The sequence below is a fragment of the Anas platyrhynchos genome, chromosome 11, assembly GCF_047663525.1.
Source record: "Anas platyrhynchos isolate ZD024472 breed Pekin duck chromosome 11, IASCAAS_PekinDuck_T2T, whole genome shotgun sequence".
Lineage (NCBI taxonomy): Eukaryota > Metazoa > Chordata > Aves > Anseriformes > Anatidae > Anas > Anas platyrhynchos.
Window position 1 is genome coordinate 22,820,213 of NC_092597.1, and position 15,317 is coordinate 22,835,529.

General features: G+C 38.5%; 1 protein-coding gene across 10 annotated transcripts in view; it reads right to left on the bottom strand.

Annotated features, from left to right (window-relative positions):
- MEGF11 (multiple EGF like domains 11) overlaps nucleotides 1-15,317 on the bottom strand; it is a 282,729-nt gene that overhangs the window by 171,830 nt on the left and 95,582 nt on the right. For all 10 annotated transcript variants that reach the window (XR_011811898.1, XM_072043285.1, XM_072043284.1 and 7 more), the window contains one exon: nucleotides 1,385-1,477. Coding sequence is in view for 9 of the 10 variants with exons in the window: in XM_072043285.1 (XP_071899386.1) it covers nucleotides 1,385-1,477 (93 nt within the window). In the remaining variant the exon portion in view is untranslated. The remainder of the gene's footprint in view (nucleotides 1-1,384; nucleotides 1,478-15,317) is intronic.

Below are 15,317 nucleotides of genomic sequence, written 5' to 3' on the forward strand. Positions count from 1 at the left end.
TGTATGCCCATGTTATCACGAGGTTTTTATTATTTTCTCATTTTTGAACTTCTCCAAGTACACATGCATTGTATAAATACTCACTGGCTGGCAGGTTGAATCTATTCCCCAAAATAACCAAAGGATTAAATGATTATCTGAGATTCTAGACTATTTCACAACTGAAAGTACTATTTTTCCTGAAAAAAAAAAAAAAAGTTCTAGATAGCTATTCAGCATGTTATGCTGCCCACTGTTTTCCCTTGTCTACACATGAGGTAGTCCCAAAAGTTTGCTTCCAACTCCAAAGGATGGACCTCCTTCCTACCCCAATTGCCTTTTCTGCTTTGAGTTGGGAGATACCAGCAAAGCTGCAGACAGAACATGAGTAACCACAGAAAAGTCTGTCCCATTGATTTTAGCCTCTGTGTTCACCCTAGTCAAATTTAACTCCTACTCTCTTCTGATGTTGCCCTTTATAGATCCTTTTTCTGTTATCTTTCTGCCTGATAATAATGCCTTGTTTTTAAGATCCCAATCAATGTGGGAGAAAGAGAGGAACTAAAAGCAAAACAAAACAGTCATTCAGTAAATTATTCACAGGATCTTTCTATATGCGGCTTTATTTACTCACCTGTTGCCCAAATAGACTTCATTTAACAAGCTTATTTATCTTATGTCAATAATGGACTGGGCCTTTATTCCATACACCCTTTGATATTTATACCGCAAAGAACACTTGCTGTTTCACTCTAGCATGAACTAATCACATCAACTTATCTTTACCAATTAAGAGACTTTGACATATACAGCTTCTCTAGCTGAAGGAATTGAAAGCTTCAAGTGTGAATTTATTTCCTAGTAAAAGGTGCAGAACTCCCACCTCTACGATTTTCCCAACTTCTGCAGTATCGATAATTCAGGATGCAGGTTTCAAGTCAGAAGGAAGAACTGAGCTGTATGAAGAGTCAATGGTAAAACTCTCACTGGCTTCAAGAGGACAAGTATTTTACCTAGAAAGTGTACTTTCCAGGTACTCCAAGTACTCCATATAGTACTTAATGAAGAATGTGATATAGTAAAGATGAAGAAAAGATGACATAGTAAAGAAGAGAGGAAATTTTCATAATGGAGTTATAATATCTACATTGGCATTCCAATAACAGGACAGAAAGAACTAAGAGCATCCTTCACTGCTTTTAACATTTCTTATAAGAACACCCAAAAGAGAGAAAGTCACTACTGTAGCATAGGGTAATATCACAATTGAATTAACTGCAAAATAACAAACAGACAAGTCTGATTTTCCATTTCAAGCATCCAAGTTCTAAGGACATTCCATGTTTCAGAACGTTTTTTTAATAGCAGCATATATCTTTACTTCATTTTTGTAATTTTTACTCACCACTGGAGCAATCAGTACCTCCCCATCCTGGTTCACAATGACAAGTGTCAGGAGAAACGCATCTTCCATGCACACACTCCTCTGTGCAGAGTGCTGTTAAGAAGAAACAATACACAGCATTGTAAATATATTAAGCAGTTGGTAAACATACGCTAAACTATGCTTTACAGAGCAATATTTTGTTTAAAATATTAAACAAAGAAAACAAACAAAAAATAATTACTTGCAAGATTTAATTAATACTAAGTGACCAAAATAAAATATAGGTCTCTTGACAGCGATAAACTTACTTGTCAGTTCAGCTCTTTGTAATGAAAAACTTTAACACCAGAAATTACTTTGGTTAGCAGTTTTGCTTCATAATAAAATTTTTAACAAACTGACACTTATGATTATTATAATTACAGAATACTAGCTTCTTCTATTGCATTCAAGTTGCTGCTATTCATAGAAGAAAATGGAGCTCCAAAGAACCAAAACAAATTTGGAAAAATTAGCTCAAGGAAAAGAAATAATTTTACTCCATGATGCAATTGCTGTAAGTGCAGGCTTGTCTTTTCAGGGTCATCAAGTTTTCCATAACTGAAGTGTTCTACATCTTATTTGTCTACTGTTGCGTTATTGAAAGTTTGATATCCTCAAACTATGAAAAACTGGCTGGTTTTACCAACTGACTTGCCAGTTATCTAGAAATATACATGGGAGAATCTCCTTTTCTTTTTCTTGTGTAGGAATGGCTCGTGGTTTTAAGACATTTTTTCTCCTGTGCTGCTGTGGTGTCTGACTTGCCTTCCAGTGTATGCCCATCTCACACAACAAACTTGGACGATACTGAGTAGCTACTTAAGGACTGAACCTTACTGCTTACTACCTTATTTCCATTTTACCACTTAGGACATTGCCAAAAACTCAGTGTGGAAGTGATTCACACTGGATCATTAATTTGAAACGTGTAATTATCAGCTAGACTAACATGTATGACTTCTTAATGAATATTATGTTGCAGCAATGAGATCACTATATTGAAAGGGCTCTGATGTTTTTATATTCTGTGTTTTCATATTACATGGGAGATGTGGGTATTGTGCTTGCTTAACCAAGAACTGGCTGGAATTGAACTACAAAAGACTTCAACCCAAGGGTGATCTGGGATGTATCTTTGTGTTGCTAACCTGAAAACCAGGCTGAACTACCCGATTTATTTTAAATCATTCAGTGAACCTTCTTCAAGTTCCACTGGGCTTGTATATGAAACACTCGTTTCGTTCTCAGGTACCCCATGGGCCACATGTTTTCCACTGATGTCTTGATCATTTAAACAATTCCTGCTGTATTTGACATCCTGTTCAGACTACGAGATTGGATCATATCCTGAATCTACACTCAACCCGGCACCAAAACCAACAGAAACATTTTGCTGTCTATGTCTATTTGGACCTTGGAGACCAAACCCTGCAACATATTTACAGTATATCTAAATCCAGCTTTAAAGCACAGATGATCTTTATCCATCAAATCAATGTGACCGTCAATTAGAATGTTGCCTCATTATAACAGCTGCAAAATCTTTCTAGATTAGTCATTTCTTTTCGAGGTTCGCTACATGTCAAAACTGAAATTTATTCTTATTTCATATTTTGTGTTTAGAAAGTATTAGGGGACATGAAATATTGACAGCTAATTCTCTAGTCACTAAATGTCCTTATCTTTTGTGCATTTATTTTACTTGAGTTTGCTTGAGTTAGGGTTTCTAAAGACAGTGAGGCATCCTAGTCCACAGATGTATGATGAAATTCAAGACAACACATTAGAAAAATAGGATTTTTCCATTAAAAAAGACATGCCTTCATGCAGTCATTTAAAAACGGCTGGTTATCTATGATAAGGAGCAGTTCACATAGATAACAGCCACAAACTTATACCTTGCTATTAAAAGTACAGTGTGCTAAAAGGTAAATAATACGTTGGGATACAGCTCCTTTGAAAACTGCTCCATGCAGCTTCTTCTGAGAATATGATTCATACTGATGTTACTCTTAAAACTTTAGTTTTACTAGAGTTAAGAAAATCGAAACTGAGATTTTTCTGTTTCCTGTATGGGTATTTAAAATAATAAGTAATTTTTACAGGTAAAATCTGTAACATTTTTATCCTTTTAACTTGGCCAGGCTCTCAGGCCAAGGGGTAATTTGAGAGCAAGAAGCTTGACAAGGAAGATTACTGTTCTCTTCCAAATAACAAAACTCCTACTCATTACTGGTCTAAATTTAATTGATTTAACCACACAAACATATCACGTCTTAACTAAGTTAAAATAAATATGAAATAATAATGATTAATTAAGATAATAAACTTTACTTAATTACTTGTCTATAGACAGAAATGCTGACTTTAATAGTGCTCCAGTCCCTTGCGAAGAGTGTTATGTGAGACTTGTAAGCAGGGCTCAAGATACTATTCCTCATTCTAAGGCAGTCAGTGGTACATGAAATACACATTTTTTTTGCATTTTTGCTTTTTAGGCACTTTGAAGTCCTTTGTAGTTGATGATTACAATGTTTAAAGAGCAATAAAAAAGTCAAGAAACGTAAAGACAATCCACGAAGCAGTGGGTGTTCTCATCTCCGATTGATGCAAGCCACTATGAGCTCACTAGAACATGGTCATTTAAACTGTGAAATTGCAGAGGACTAAAGCCATACGTGGGGGTCTTAGAAATCCACCTTTTTAAAAAAGTGAAGCTTTGATATAAGCCAGTTTATTTGAGGAGACAAATAATCAGACTTGCACTGCCTGATTCAAATCAGGCCTAGAAAGTCTATATAAAGACCACATTTGGGTACTACTCAGAAGTTTTACCATGGCAAATAAAATTTCAAATTTCCTATATAAAAGGGAAGTCTTGTCTTGCTCTAATCTTTAGAGTTTAAATTAATTTTTCATTCTATTAACATTCAACATAATAGGATACAATGGTCCCCAAGGCATTCTTCATAATATACTTTATACAGTGGTTTGCAAATGATCTTACTAGTTAATGGAACTATAAAAATTACTTGCACATAAAGGTCAAGAAAAATAAAGATAAGTATATACTTTCTGGCACTACCCTGTTCAACACACAGCTAAAGGCCCCTGGAGTAAAGAAAACTTGTACTAATGCAAGGAATATAATTCCTCCCCGTATGAAAGCCCAAGCAGTTAAACTTTTGGAATTCCAGACTTTTTATGCCTGCATTTTCCCTTGACCGATTCTCTTAAACAATCCAGTACCTCATTGATCAGTTTATTATTAGCATTCTTGGCATGAGTTAAAGATCAGTTTGTAGTTTGATTCAGCCTGGTAATAAAATGACCTACATCAAAGCCCTGCCAAAATGCCATCTTTGTAGCAATGTGTTTAGCATGAGTTATTTGACCATATTCAAGGTCACGCAGCAACTGCTCCTTATCATGGAATGAAGTCAACAAAAGGCTTCTACAACAATTCATTTGATGCTTATCATTTACTTTATAATTATAAACAGTGCAGGGTGGTGTTCTTTTTTTTAACATATAAGGTCAATACTCAGGGAAATAGACATAAAGTTTATGCTCTTTCAAACCTGAAAGGACTACACAGATTCCCCTAACACCGGCACTTATTTTTTAATTGTTGTCCTGAATTTGGACTCAAGTATATTAAATGTCTTGTCTGTGTCTCCCATCTACAAAAGTAGTACACTGCTGAGTGGATCCAGACAAGCTAAATATCTTCAAAACGAAGATCAGTGTAACTCCAAAGGCTAAGGGAACCCATGGTAGAAAGCAGAAAACAGGCTTCACGAAGTGCACTTGTAGCAGCTGGTGTTGCCAGAGGGACATGCTGGAGCACTCTGTACGAGCTCGCGTTTCCTGAGCTCTGCGGGCTTTCTGCCCAGGGAGCGTAGTCCAGCCAGGAGGTAACGGAAAGCATAAATAACTGTTGCTACATTTTAATAATGGAAAACATTGCTAAATGAAGATACAGATGCTGCTATGTGAGAGCACAGACAGAGAGAAATTCAGGCATTTTCCTAGAACTACACAGAACGAGCTGTTTTATTGGGTATGCACACATGGCAGAAGGACATTGCTTCATGACTGCAAGTTCTTCAAAACATCTTTCTTTTCCCTACCTCATACAGTTTCTGCCAGTGTTCCTTCCCTACAAACAGATCTCACCCAAACTCTGACCGTTTTCCTTTGTTTGCTGTGAATCAAAGGTAGAGCTGCATTTCTTCTATATGTTGCCTGTATTTAACTTCAGGTCATCCTGCAAGTTTGCCTCATGCTGGACCCCAGAAAGTAGAAATTTAACGGAAGATGTGATGTTTTCCTTTGCTATTTAATATGTGTCCCTGGAACGATTTGGGCCATTTTACTACATTCTTCCAGTCCCTAGTGCCACTTTTAGGGGAAAGAATAATTTTGTCAGGTGAAATAGCAGTTATCTCATGGCCAGTGGTTTCAGATAATGCAGAGAGGTCAAAGAAGATGAAAAAGGATGCTTGCCCCTTATCCATTATGAATCTATTCACTCTAGGCCACTCTGGTGTTTTCATTTTAATGTACTGGCCTGAATCCAGGTTGTGCTGAGTCTAGGATATTAGCTTCATTAGATAAGCCCGTAGTCAGCTTTTGGCTAGATTCTCTTCGAATGTGCTCAGAAAAGTGAGGTTTGATAGCAGAAGAAAGATGACTACAGCTAATGCATCTGGGTAGGTTCCCCTTATTCTTAGATTATTGCTTATTTGTGGAATGGAAGATTCCCTCTTTAAATCACTGCCTTTCTATCACGAATCATGCTGATTAGATGGCTTCCTGGATAATTTTTTCAATGAAGTGGGATAATAGTTCTTCATATTGCTTAATGTCTATTTCTGTGGTCATCACTCAGGATTCATCCGCTAATTTATCACCTTGGATAGCACTTTAATGCAGGGGTTAGCAACCTTAATAGATGGAGATATGGAAAGATCTCAAGCCTGCTTAGGCTTTGAAGAATTTATTGTTTCAGTGTATAGCAACTCTTATTTTTCATCTCCCTCTTGCTACCCAATGAAAGCACTAATAAAAAAAAATACAAAACCAAGGAGATCAATGTAAGCAAAAGAAAGATGGGACTGATGTAGATCATACAACAGCAAAGGGTCACAAGATGAACTCCTTTTCCAGTAAGTGCAATGCTATTGCATTTTTTGGCAAATTTGGAATTAGAAACTATGCATCTATGCAATCTGAAAAGAATCAATGGTCTTTCTTATCTGGGACATGGGGAGTCTCTGACCACCGCCTCAGTGATATATCGATCTGTTCAAGATAGCAGCTAGGATGTGTTATCCTCAATCCTGACACTCTGCCAAAGCTTAGGGAGTACACGGTGCCAGAGATGACTTGTGAACGGCTAAAGTAAAAGAATTGAGGACATACATTTTGAGGATTTTGTCTTCTCCCAGGGAGCAGAATCTGACATATGTCACTGTCACTGTTGACAAAATATCAGGAAATCCCTATATGAATCTGCTAGGAGGTGAAGATCTGTTAATAAGCATAAAACCTATGTTAGTGTCAGACCAGATTTTCTGTTACTGGACAAATGGCAATCTGGGACTCTGATTACTAACAAGAAGGTGAACACAGGGGCTCCAACATTCTTGTTGTGGCTGAGTGTTTCAGGCAGATGACAAGGGTCCTGACGTGACTGCAGCCTGACCACAGTGGTTCAGATTCTCAGGACTGCTCACTGTTTACTGGAGGATCTGGCCCTGATGAGAACCTAGTTTAGTCCATGTTGCAAACTACTGCCTGCTGTAGGCTTTACCCTAGGGAGTCATTAGGGAAGTAAACTGTGCTTGGAGAAGGCCAAGGTGGAGACAAGATTGCCACTATTTCCAAGTGCCCCGAGAAAAGCTAGCCTGGTGGACCACTTTAAGGAATTGCAGTCTGGTTGGGTCCAAAAAACAGTGGAGTTGGAGCAGAACATCCCTGAGAAAGGAGTAGCATAGCATCAGTGACCATAAAATAGTGCCAGTGCCAGTAATAGAGAAGGTTAGAGTCCCACAAAGGGAGAGGTCAGTGACAGTCACACATTTAACAGACTCTTTGTGTCATTTTGATGCCCCGTTGGCTTCGTCTGCTCTGGTAGAGAGAGGGAATGGGAGATGGCACTTACCATTTAATAATGACTGAATGAGAGCTGAAAAGCTGCCTCCTAATAGCAGCAAATGTCAGAAGAGCAGAACTGGGGTCAGTTAGCTGAACTACCTCGTATCTTTGGCTGTGTGAATAACAGAAGAGCTTTGCAGTACTCCCAAGGACAAAAGGGGAGTTGTGGGAAGGCACTGCAGGCCTCTGAGCTTTGAAGTGCTCCTGCCCTGCAAAACGGACATGGTAGAAGGTTGGGGAAAAGCTACATTAGTCTGTAGGTCTGTAGGCAAAATCACAGCCAAGCTCTGGAAAAAGGAATATGTGAAAGGCAGAGAGGAGTTAAGTTTAAGAACCTAGCCGAGATCCACAATGAAGACAAAACACCTGTCTAATGCCTGATTTAAACTGGTATGTGGCTAATGTCAAATACAAAGGCAAGATCTCGAACCAAGGTCAGAGATGACAGTCCACACAGGGTTGTCTGTGGGGACATGGGGATCGTCAGGATGTATGAGCATCTGGGCTTGGTCTGTGGGGTGAAGAGGGGAATTCTGCCTCCAGGTTAAATCATGACCACTCTAAATTATACTCCCAAACTGCCCACCATGTCTAGGGCTGTCTTTCTCACTGCTATCACAGAAAATGAATCCATAGAGGACTCCTCACTCCTTGGAGATCAGTTAAATATTGATAATTGTTGATTATTTCAGGCCTGAGACTGATTTTGTGCATTTTCTGCCACTGTTTCAACTAGAAACAGTCATTGCTTTCTACCACGTTGATAGGAATGACTGACACTGAGATCAATTCTTCGAATCGATGTTCTAATACAACATTATTCTGTAGTATAATTTTCAGCATTTTACTTTTTCTGGTAAATGATTTCCCATTGCCTCACTGCAGGGCTCAAAACAATCGTTATAACTAGCTCAAACTGTTAACGAGGTTAAGAGACATCCTGAATCAGCACAGCAGAAACTACAACCCAGGAAAGCGTTTCTCCTCCTGTGCCCTCTGTCTACTTCTTCAATTTTGGTAAATTGACCAACTCTTTCCAGCAATTTGTACAAAATACATTTTCAGTAGTTAATTTTCTACTGGATCTTGATTCATCCAACCAGCAAACTTAATGAGAATTTGTGCTTTATATTGTGTAGATTGTGCTTTATATTGCACCTTTAGTTAGAATGCTACTTTGTCCAAGTGATGTAGAAACATTAACATCTAATTTTACGCATTTTCTTTCATTCTCTGTGTATATGATCTAGCAGACCTCACTCCATCAAAACCCAATGCCATCAAAAAAAAGTATTTGGCAGCAGCAGGTCCTAATTTTTTTGAGGACAGAAGAGGGAAGAAGCAGTCCTCCTGTGTTAAGACCAGTGGAAGAATTCACAAATCATCCTGCTCCTTGACCCTAGGGAATTTATTTATTTTATTAATGTATTTACGTAGCCAGAGAAAATGACATTTTTGACAGGCTGGGGAATAAGGGAGAAGCTTGTACCTAACTAAGATCCCTGGTCGTAGAAAAAAAGAAAGCATAACCTGACCTACCAAACTTAGGCTTGTAGATCCTAGTACAACAACCAAGCCATTTTGCCATGTTCTCTGGAGCTCACCTTAAAATTATGTCACTTGTACATTGCGCAACAGATTAATCACTCAGGGTGTTAAGTGAATTTGTGTATAAACTCCATCACATTCCAGTTCCAGTTTATTTTTGGATCTGGTAGCATTCCACCTGTCCGTAGTTCTCTGATTACTGACTTGCCCTGAATTGTGGGTCTTATGCCAAGAAAGTTCTATTTTCTGTGGGTAAATGACACAGCTCCCACCGCTGATTGATTTTCATAGGCTGAGAATACGTGCTGTGTGTAAGACTGAGGATGGGTGCATCAAAAATGTTTTTTCCTAATAAATCAAAAATAGGTAGATCAAGATGTCTGGACTGCATGATACTTCTGGCTATCTTTGCTGAGCAATGCAACACCTAATCAAACTAAATCACAATGATTTCCCTAGACGACTTTTAGTCTGCAGCACACTGAATAAACCATTGATTTTTCAAACAAAATCTTTTTTCCCTCTTTTTTCCAAATTTCATCAAGCCAATACAACAAAAATCCTTTCATTTTTGTCTCACCAAAATAGGATGAATATGGACAATTTTCCAAAGGCAAACCTGTCATTGATGCTAGGCTATTTTATGGCATGGGCCCTGGAGGGCCAACACATTTCAGATTTCATTTGAGATCAAGCCACACTCTGCAAATGAAGGTCATCCTGGTGAAATCAAGAATAGAAGTATAGTCTGTTTGAAGATCATGTTAATGTATGAGCAACACTAACATTACTGGGGATAGAACATTTAAATGCACACATTTTTCATTTTTCTCACATTTCAAAGGGAACCATAGTAATGTGTTTCATAGCAACTTATTGAAAGAACTGCCAAAAGACCCCAGGAAACAAATTGTTGTATAATTATGGGGGGTGATTCTTGTTTCAAGCCACTAGTTCAAACTTTCTACAACGAATTCCAGATTGCAGGAAGTCATCTGACTGAGATTCAAATCCAACTTCTTAGTTATGCCTAATTGTCTAGAGAAACTTTCTACTAATGCGACATGGTAAAATAAACTCCCCAATTTTTGTGATTCACACTGCTGCCTGAAAATAGAAGATGGGTGTCAAAAATAAAAACTTTTACGCTCACTATCAGAAACTATTGAACCTCTTTCAAGCTGCCTACCCTTAACTATACATAGTAAAGCTACACAGCATTTGCATAAACAATACCATTGCACAATATTTGGGGGAAAATAATAATTGTGGACAATCTTAATAATGCTTTGAAATGGAATTCTATTTAATTCTATTTAAACTATAGATTTCCCAAAACATGACATCTGACAATGTAAATGGAGGGATACCAGATCCTGTGGTATGAATCAGTGCTTTTGCTTCAGCAGAGCTTGCATATATTGTACAACTTTGCTGTAACTGAAAACATACTTTTGTTGCTTGCTATAATGAGTATCAGGTTTAATTTCTTCAAAAGTATGCTTACAATGTGTTTCATACATTTTTTCCTATTTCTTAAGTTGCAAAAATCTCTTTCATCCATTTACATACTCAAGTTTTCAGCTTTTTTGAGTAAGACTACCTCTTAGTGTTTCTGCACATACATTTCTGGGCATTACACTAATACAAGCAAATCACAGTATTCAGAAAGGACAAATCTTGATAAAAAGAAGGCGGCTTTGGGATTAAATAGATTGAAAATGTCTCGACTTACTGCATCAGAGAGTGAGTTTTGCAAAAGTGAATACATATGTTAGAAATACTGAGCTTAAGATAAATTATTTGAAAATGTTTTGTGGTCATATGTGCAGTGGACTGGAGTTTCACAAAAAAAAAATTCCCTGGGGAGCCTTAAAAAAACATTTATTGAAATGAAAAGCATGTGGAACAATACATAAAGTGTGGTGCTAAATCCTCTAACAGAAAGAAAAAGATTGTGTACATAAACATTAAAAGAATATCTGGTTCTAGAGGAAGTAGCCATGGCTGGATTTTGGTTAGAAGAGCTCTGTCTCTGATTAGCCTTTCTGAAGCCTGATTAATACTCTTATACTGTAGTAGATTATGAAGTGTTAACAGATGCTTTCCAACCTATCAGCCAACATAATATTCTTCTTTCACTGTGAACTACCAGGGAACCAAAAATGAACACTGATTTGCCAACTGACTCTACTGGAAATGAAAAACCACCATCAGGCACCCTCAGCTCCCCACCAGCCTTTTTGCCTTATCACACCTTTTTTTTTTTTTCCCCCATGCAGAATTCATGCCGTTTGCTTCACTATCACCCACTTCACTAAAATAACTCGTACAAATGTCTTAGGAAGGAGTTTTACTACACAAAGCCAAAGAAAAAATTAGTCCATCTATACTAAAGCACAACTCAGTCTGCAGATCAGTTGTTACTTCAGCAGCAGCAGCTGACATTTATTATCGTTGAGGTGTTAACACTACTTGGAAGTGGTGTATATCCACACTTCTAAGCCAAGTTGATGGAAACTGTAGTATTCAACACCTTTGAAAAGCAGACTCTTGACGCAAAAGTATGAGTTTAATAGGAAGAAGTTACTTACCTTTTTCCTAACATCCCGCATCTGTACAATTTCACATCTTAACATCTTTTACATTTCAGCTCTAAATGATTTACACTGCAGAGTTGTAAGCTTTTTATTTACCATGTGATTACTTTCTACAGATTATGAAGACTTGCTTCACAACAGCATACTATCTGTTTGCATTAAGCTACAAGTAGCTGCCCTATTGTTATAGGCTTTCAAATATCCATAAGAAATGGATGCAGCTGCAAAACTGATGGGAAATCCACGGAATAATATGTTTACCCTACCACAAGACGTGGAATACACACCACAAAAGACAAAGCTGATTAGGAATGTGGAGAACTACAACCTCCTTAATCACCCACCCAGTAAAACCATTCCCAGTATTTAAGAAACCAGCACCAATAAATACAACCAGCTTACTGTGGTGTTTCATATGGAGGGCTCATGTAGTATTCCTAGTGTGAATGTCACTGGTATTTTTAAGAGGGGCTGCTAAAAGGAAATAGTAACTACAGACACATTCCAAAAGTTTCCATGAGAGAAATGCGCACCTTCTGTACAGGAAGGTGCTGAAGCAGGACACTTAGGCCTAACATGCAGCTCCTGGGCCAAATTCAATCAGTCAAGCGTTTGCAGCCAGTCTCATTTCTGTGACAGCAGAGACGGGGAATAGCTGAACTATAAGAAATGCACCCAGGTAGCCAAACACCTCCTCCTGCCTGCACAGGTTGACATATTTAGGGCATCTATAGCTGCTGCTATAAATGGCTGAGAGAACAGAGGGTGGCAGGAGCAAGGCCCGCAAACCCTCAGCCAGCCCAGACAACTGCCAGCACTGGCTCAGCCTCTCCGAGGTTCTGGAGTTAGTGAGTAATTTTTGAAAAGAGTGGTTCATGCCAGCTTTCAAAGTAGTCCCCTATTAAAACCATTCGAATTCTGGTAGCCCTTTTTTTTCATTAGGCAGGAAGACAGTGCTTGGGCAGGTTCCTACCTTAGACTGACAGCTTCTCAGCTACTGTATGACAAAGACTCCAGGACTGGTCAGGGGAGGGTTACAGCCAGAGGAAATTACAGTAGAAAAAAAGAGGAAAAAAAGTGCTATCTTAGATCTTATAAGTACCCAGAATCTCTTTCTAAAGGCCATCTTGATTTAGGTAACATTTTTTCCTCTCCCTCTTTCTCCCCCTCCTTTTCTACTAGGCTTTAAAACTTCTTCAGAGCATAAGGGAAATATATCTGGTAAATGGGAGAAGGATGTAAAGGAGTGGTCAAGAAAACAACTTCTATTTTAAACATGTGTTTCATTCCATGCATCTGTCTTCTTTCTGACCCTATTGATTTCAATAAGTTAACCGAGCTCACCACAAATCCAGACTACTAATCAGCTTCTAACTCTTTTGGAGGGAAAAATTTTGTGGAGTTCTGCACCTTCATAATACGCCAAGCAGAAAACGTGCTCTGTGTGTGTATGCTGAATAACAACCCATTCATGTATGGGATGGACAGAATCTTGGTTTTGTAAGTTTATGCAAGAGAATGGATGCTACCAACAGGGGAAGGGCTGAGCTAGTGTGGGTTAGCACCAATGCACTCTGCTCCAACCTAGATCAGTGCAAAGTGACCTTAACAACACTGAAGTGCACAAAAGCAGGAGGAAGTGGAAGGAAACAGAATGTTAAAGAATACATCAAAATGAGGATGAAGTAACCAAAGATGACCACTTACACACGGTGATCTGTGCTGATTTACAGTAGCTGGGGACCAACCTGCCTTTGTTAAGAATGGGCAGATTAAAGGATATTTAATAGCTAGTTATTTGCATTCAACAATGAATTCGTATCTGTGCTTCTTATACTTTTTTTTTTCTGTTCCAGTCAAAGCTTCCAGGCATCTAGACCATTAGCATGACTACCAGTGAGTACCCCTGGATCCAGTGCCTCCTTCTGTGTCTACTTTCCCCACATCCCTTTATACTGATCAAACTGAGATTGCCCAGAGCAGCCAGAAAAGCTTTTCTACTGCTACTCAAGCAACAGCCTAGATCTTTTTCTAACTATAATGCCTGCATAATTTTTCCTCTGATATTTATTAAGCCCCTTGAGACATTATATAGCTTCAGTGTACCTTCCTTTCTGCCTTTATGCTGTTCTCATTCCCCTGCATGAGCATTTTGCTTCTCCTGCCTCTACTGCATTTCTTTCAGAAGTCCTGCCCTTATTTCATTAGTACTCCCCACCAGCACCTTTGCAAATCCATCAGCATCCAGAAGCTGACTGCAAATATAAAATGATGGATGGGAGATGAGAATTGATTTTTTCACCTTTCCATCAAAGCGGTCTCCCCATTATCTTTAGGCAGAATAGTAACCCAGTATGTCTATGCCACCAGATGGACTGACCCACTAATATGGCCAGTCTCTCTCTTCCTGCTCACCTGCCTCCCAGGAAGCTCAGAATGAATACACAAAGCCATGACCTGCTCCACTGTGTTCTGCACAATGGTAAATTAGGCAGTGTTGTATGGCCCCTGCAGTATGGTGGCAGTTGTTGAGTGCAGTCAGTTCTGCTGCATGCTCCTGCTGTCATTTTTTTAACCAACCCACCTCTTGTTCAATAGAAAATAGGGACTTTTCCCACTACACAGTGGTAAGACTGCTGATCCAGCTGCTACTACTACTACAACCTGAAGCTGAATTTCTTAATGTCTGGGCAAACTTCCTCTCAGTTGGGAACACAGGATCCAAATTATTTTCCCCATATTCTTCTCTGGAAAAAGACATAAGGAGTCATCTCAAATGCACATAACAGGAGGAATTTCAAAGTGTCTCCTACTGTCAGTTCAATTCTATAATTAATAACGCTATGCAGAATGGCCTTCCACACCTTATCCTGCACTCAGACATCTGAAATCAGAAAGAGAAAAAGAGACTGTCCCCTGATACAAAGTATCTATGTACTGCTATATCATTTTCCCTTAATTTATGTTGCATTATTGATGTACAGAATGCCGTACTTGAATAATGTAACAGTAAGGCTCTTAAAGAAAGCACTAGCACTAGCTTTAATGTGTGTCTATAAAGATAAGAAAAATATATTTCCTAAGTCCAGCAGATTTCAAACAATAAATTTTCAAGTTACAGGAATGCTGGCCAAAGGAATTTAAAGTTGAGGTGAGAAAGAGGGGGGGAAGACAACACCACAACATTTCTTTCAAAATGTTAATGAGATACTGCCTTATAAAGTGAAAATAACCAACAAATCTGACATATGAACAAATATTATGAATATTCAGGAAGTTTAAGATGCTGATTCAACGTTTTCTAAGAGTGTACAACTTTTGCACTGATCACACAAGCCATTATTTTTCTTTTCATCCTAAGTACACTTCACTGCAGTATTGGTGTGTTGTTGCAACATATGCATTGAATTGCAAGCATTGTAATTCATCCAGATGGCAGGAAGCTTTGGAATTGTTACTTCTATGGTACAGATGTTTAACAATCCAGCCATATGGCTCCACTAAGGCAGCCTTTTCAGAGATTACAAAAACTACACTAGACATGCAACCTTGTAAATTTGATTGGAATGTTCACATTGCTACGATAGAAAGGCATACAT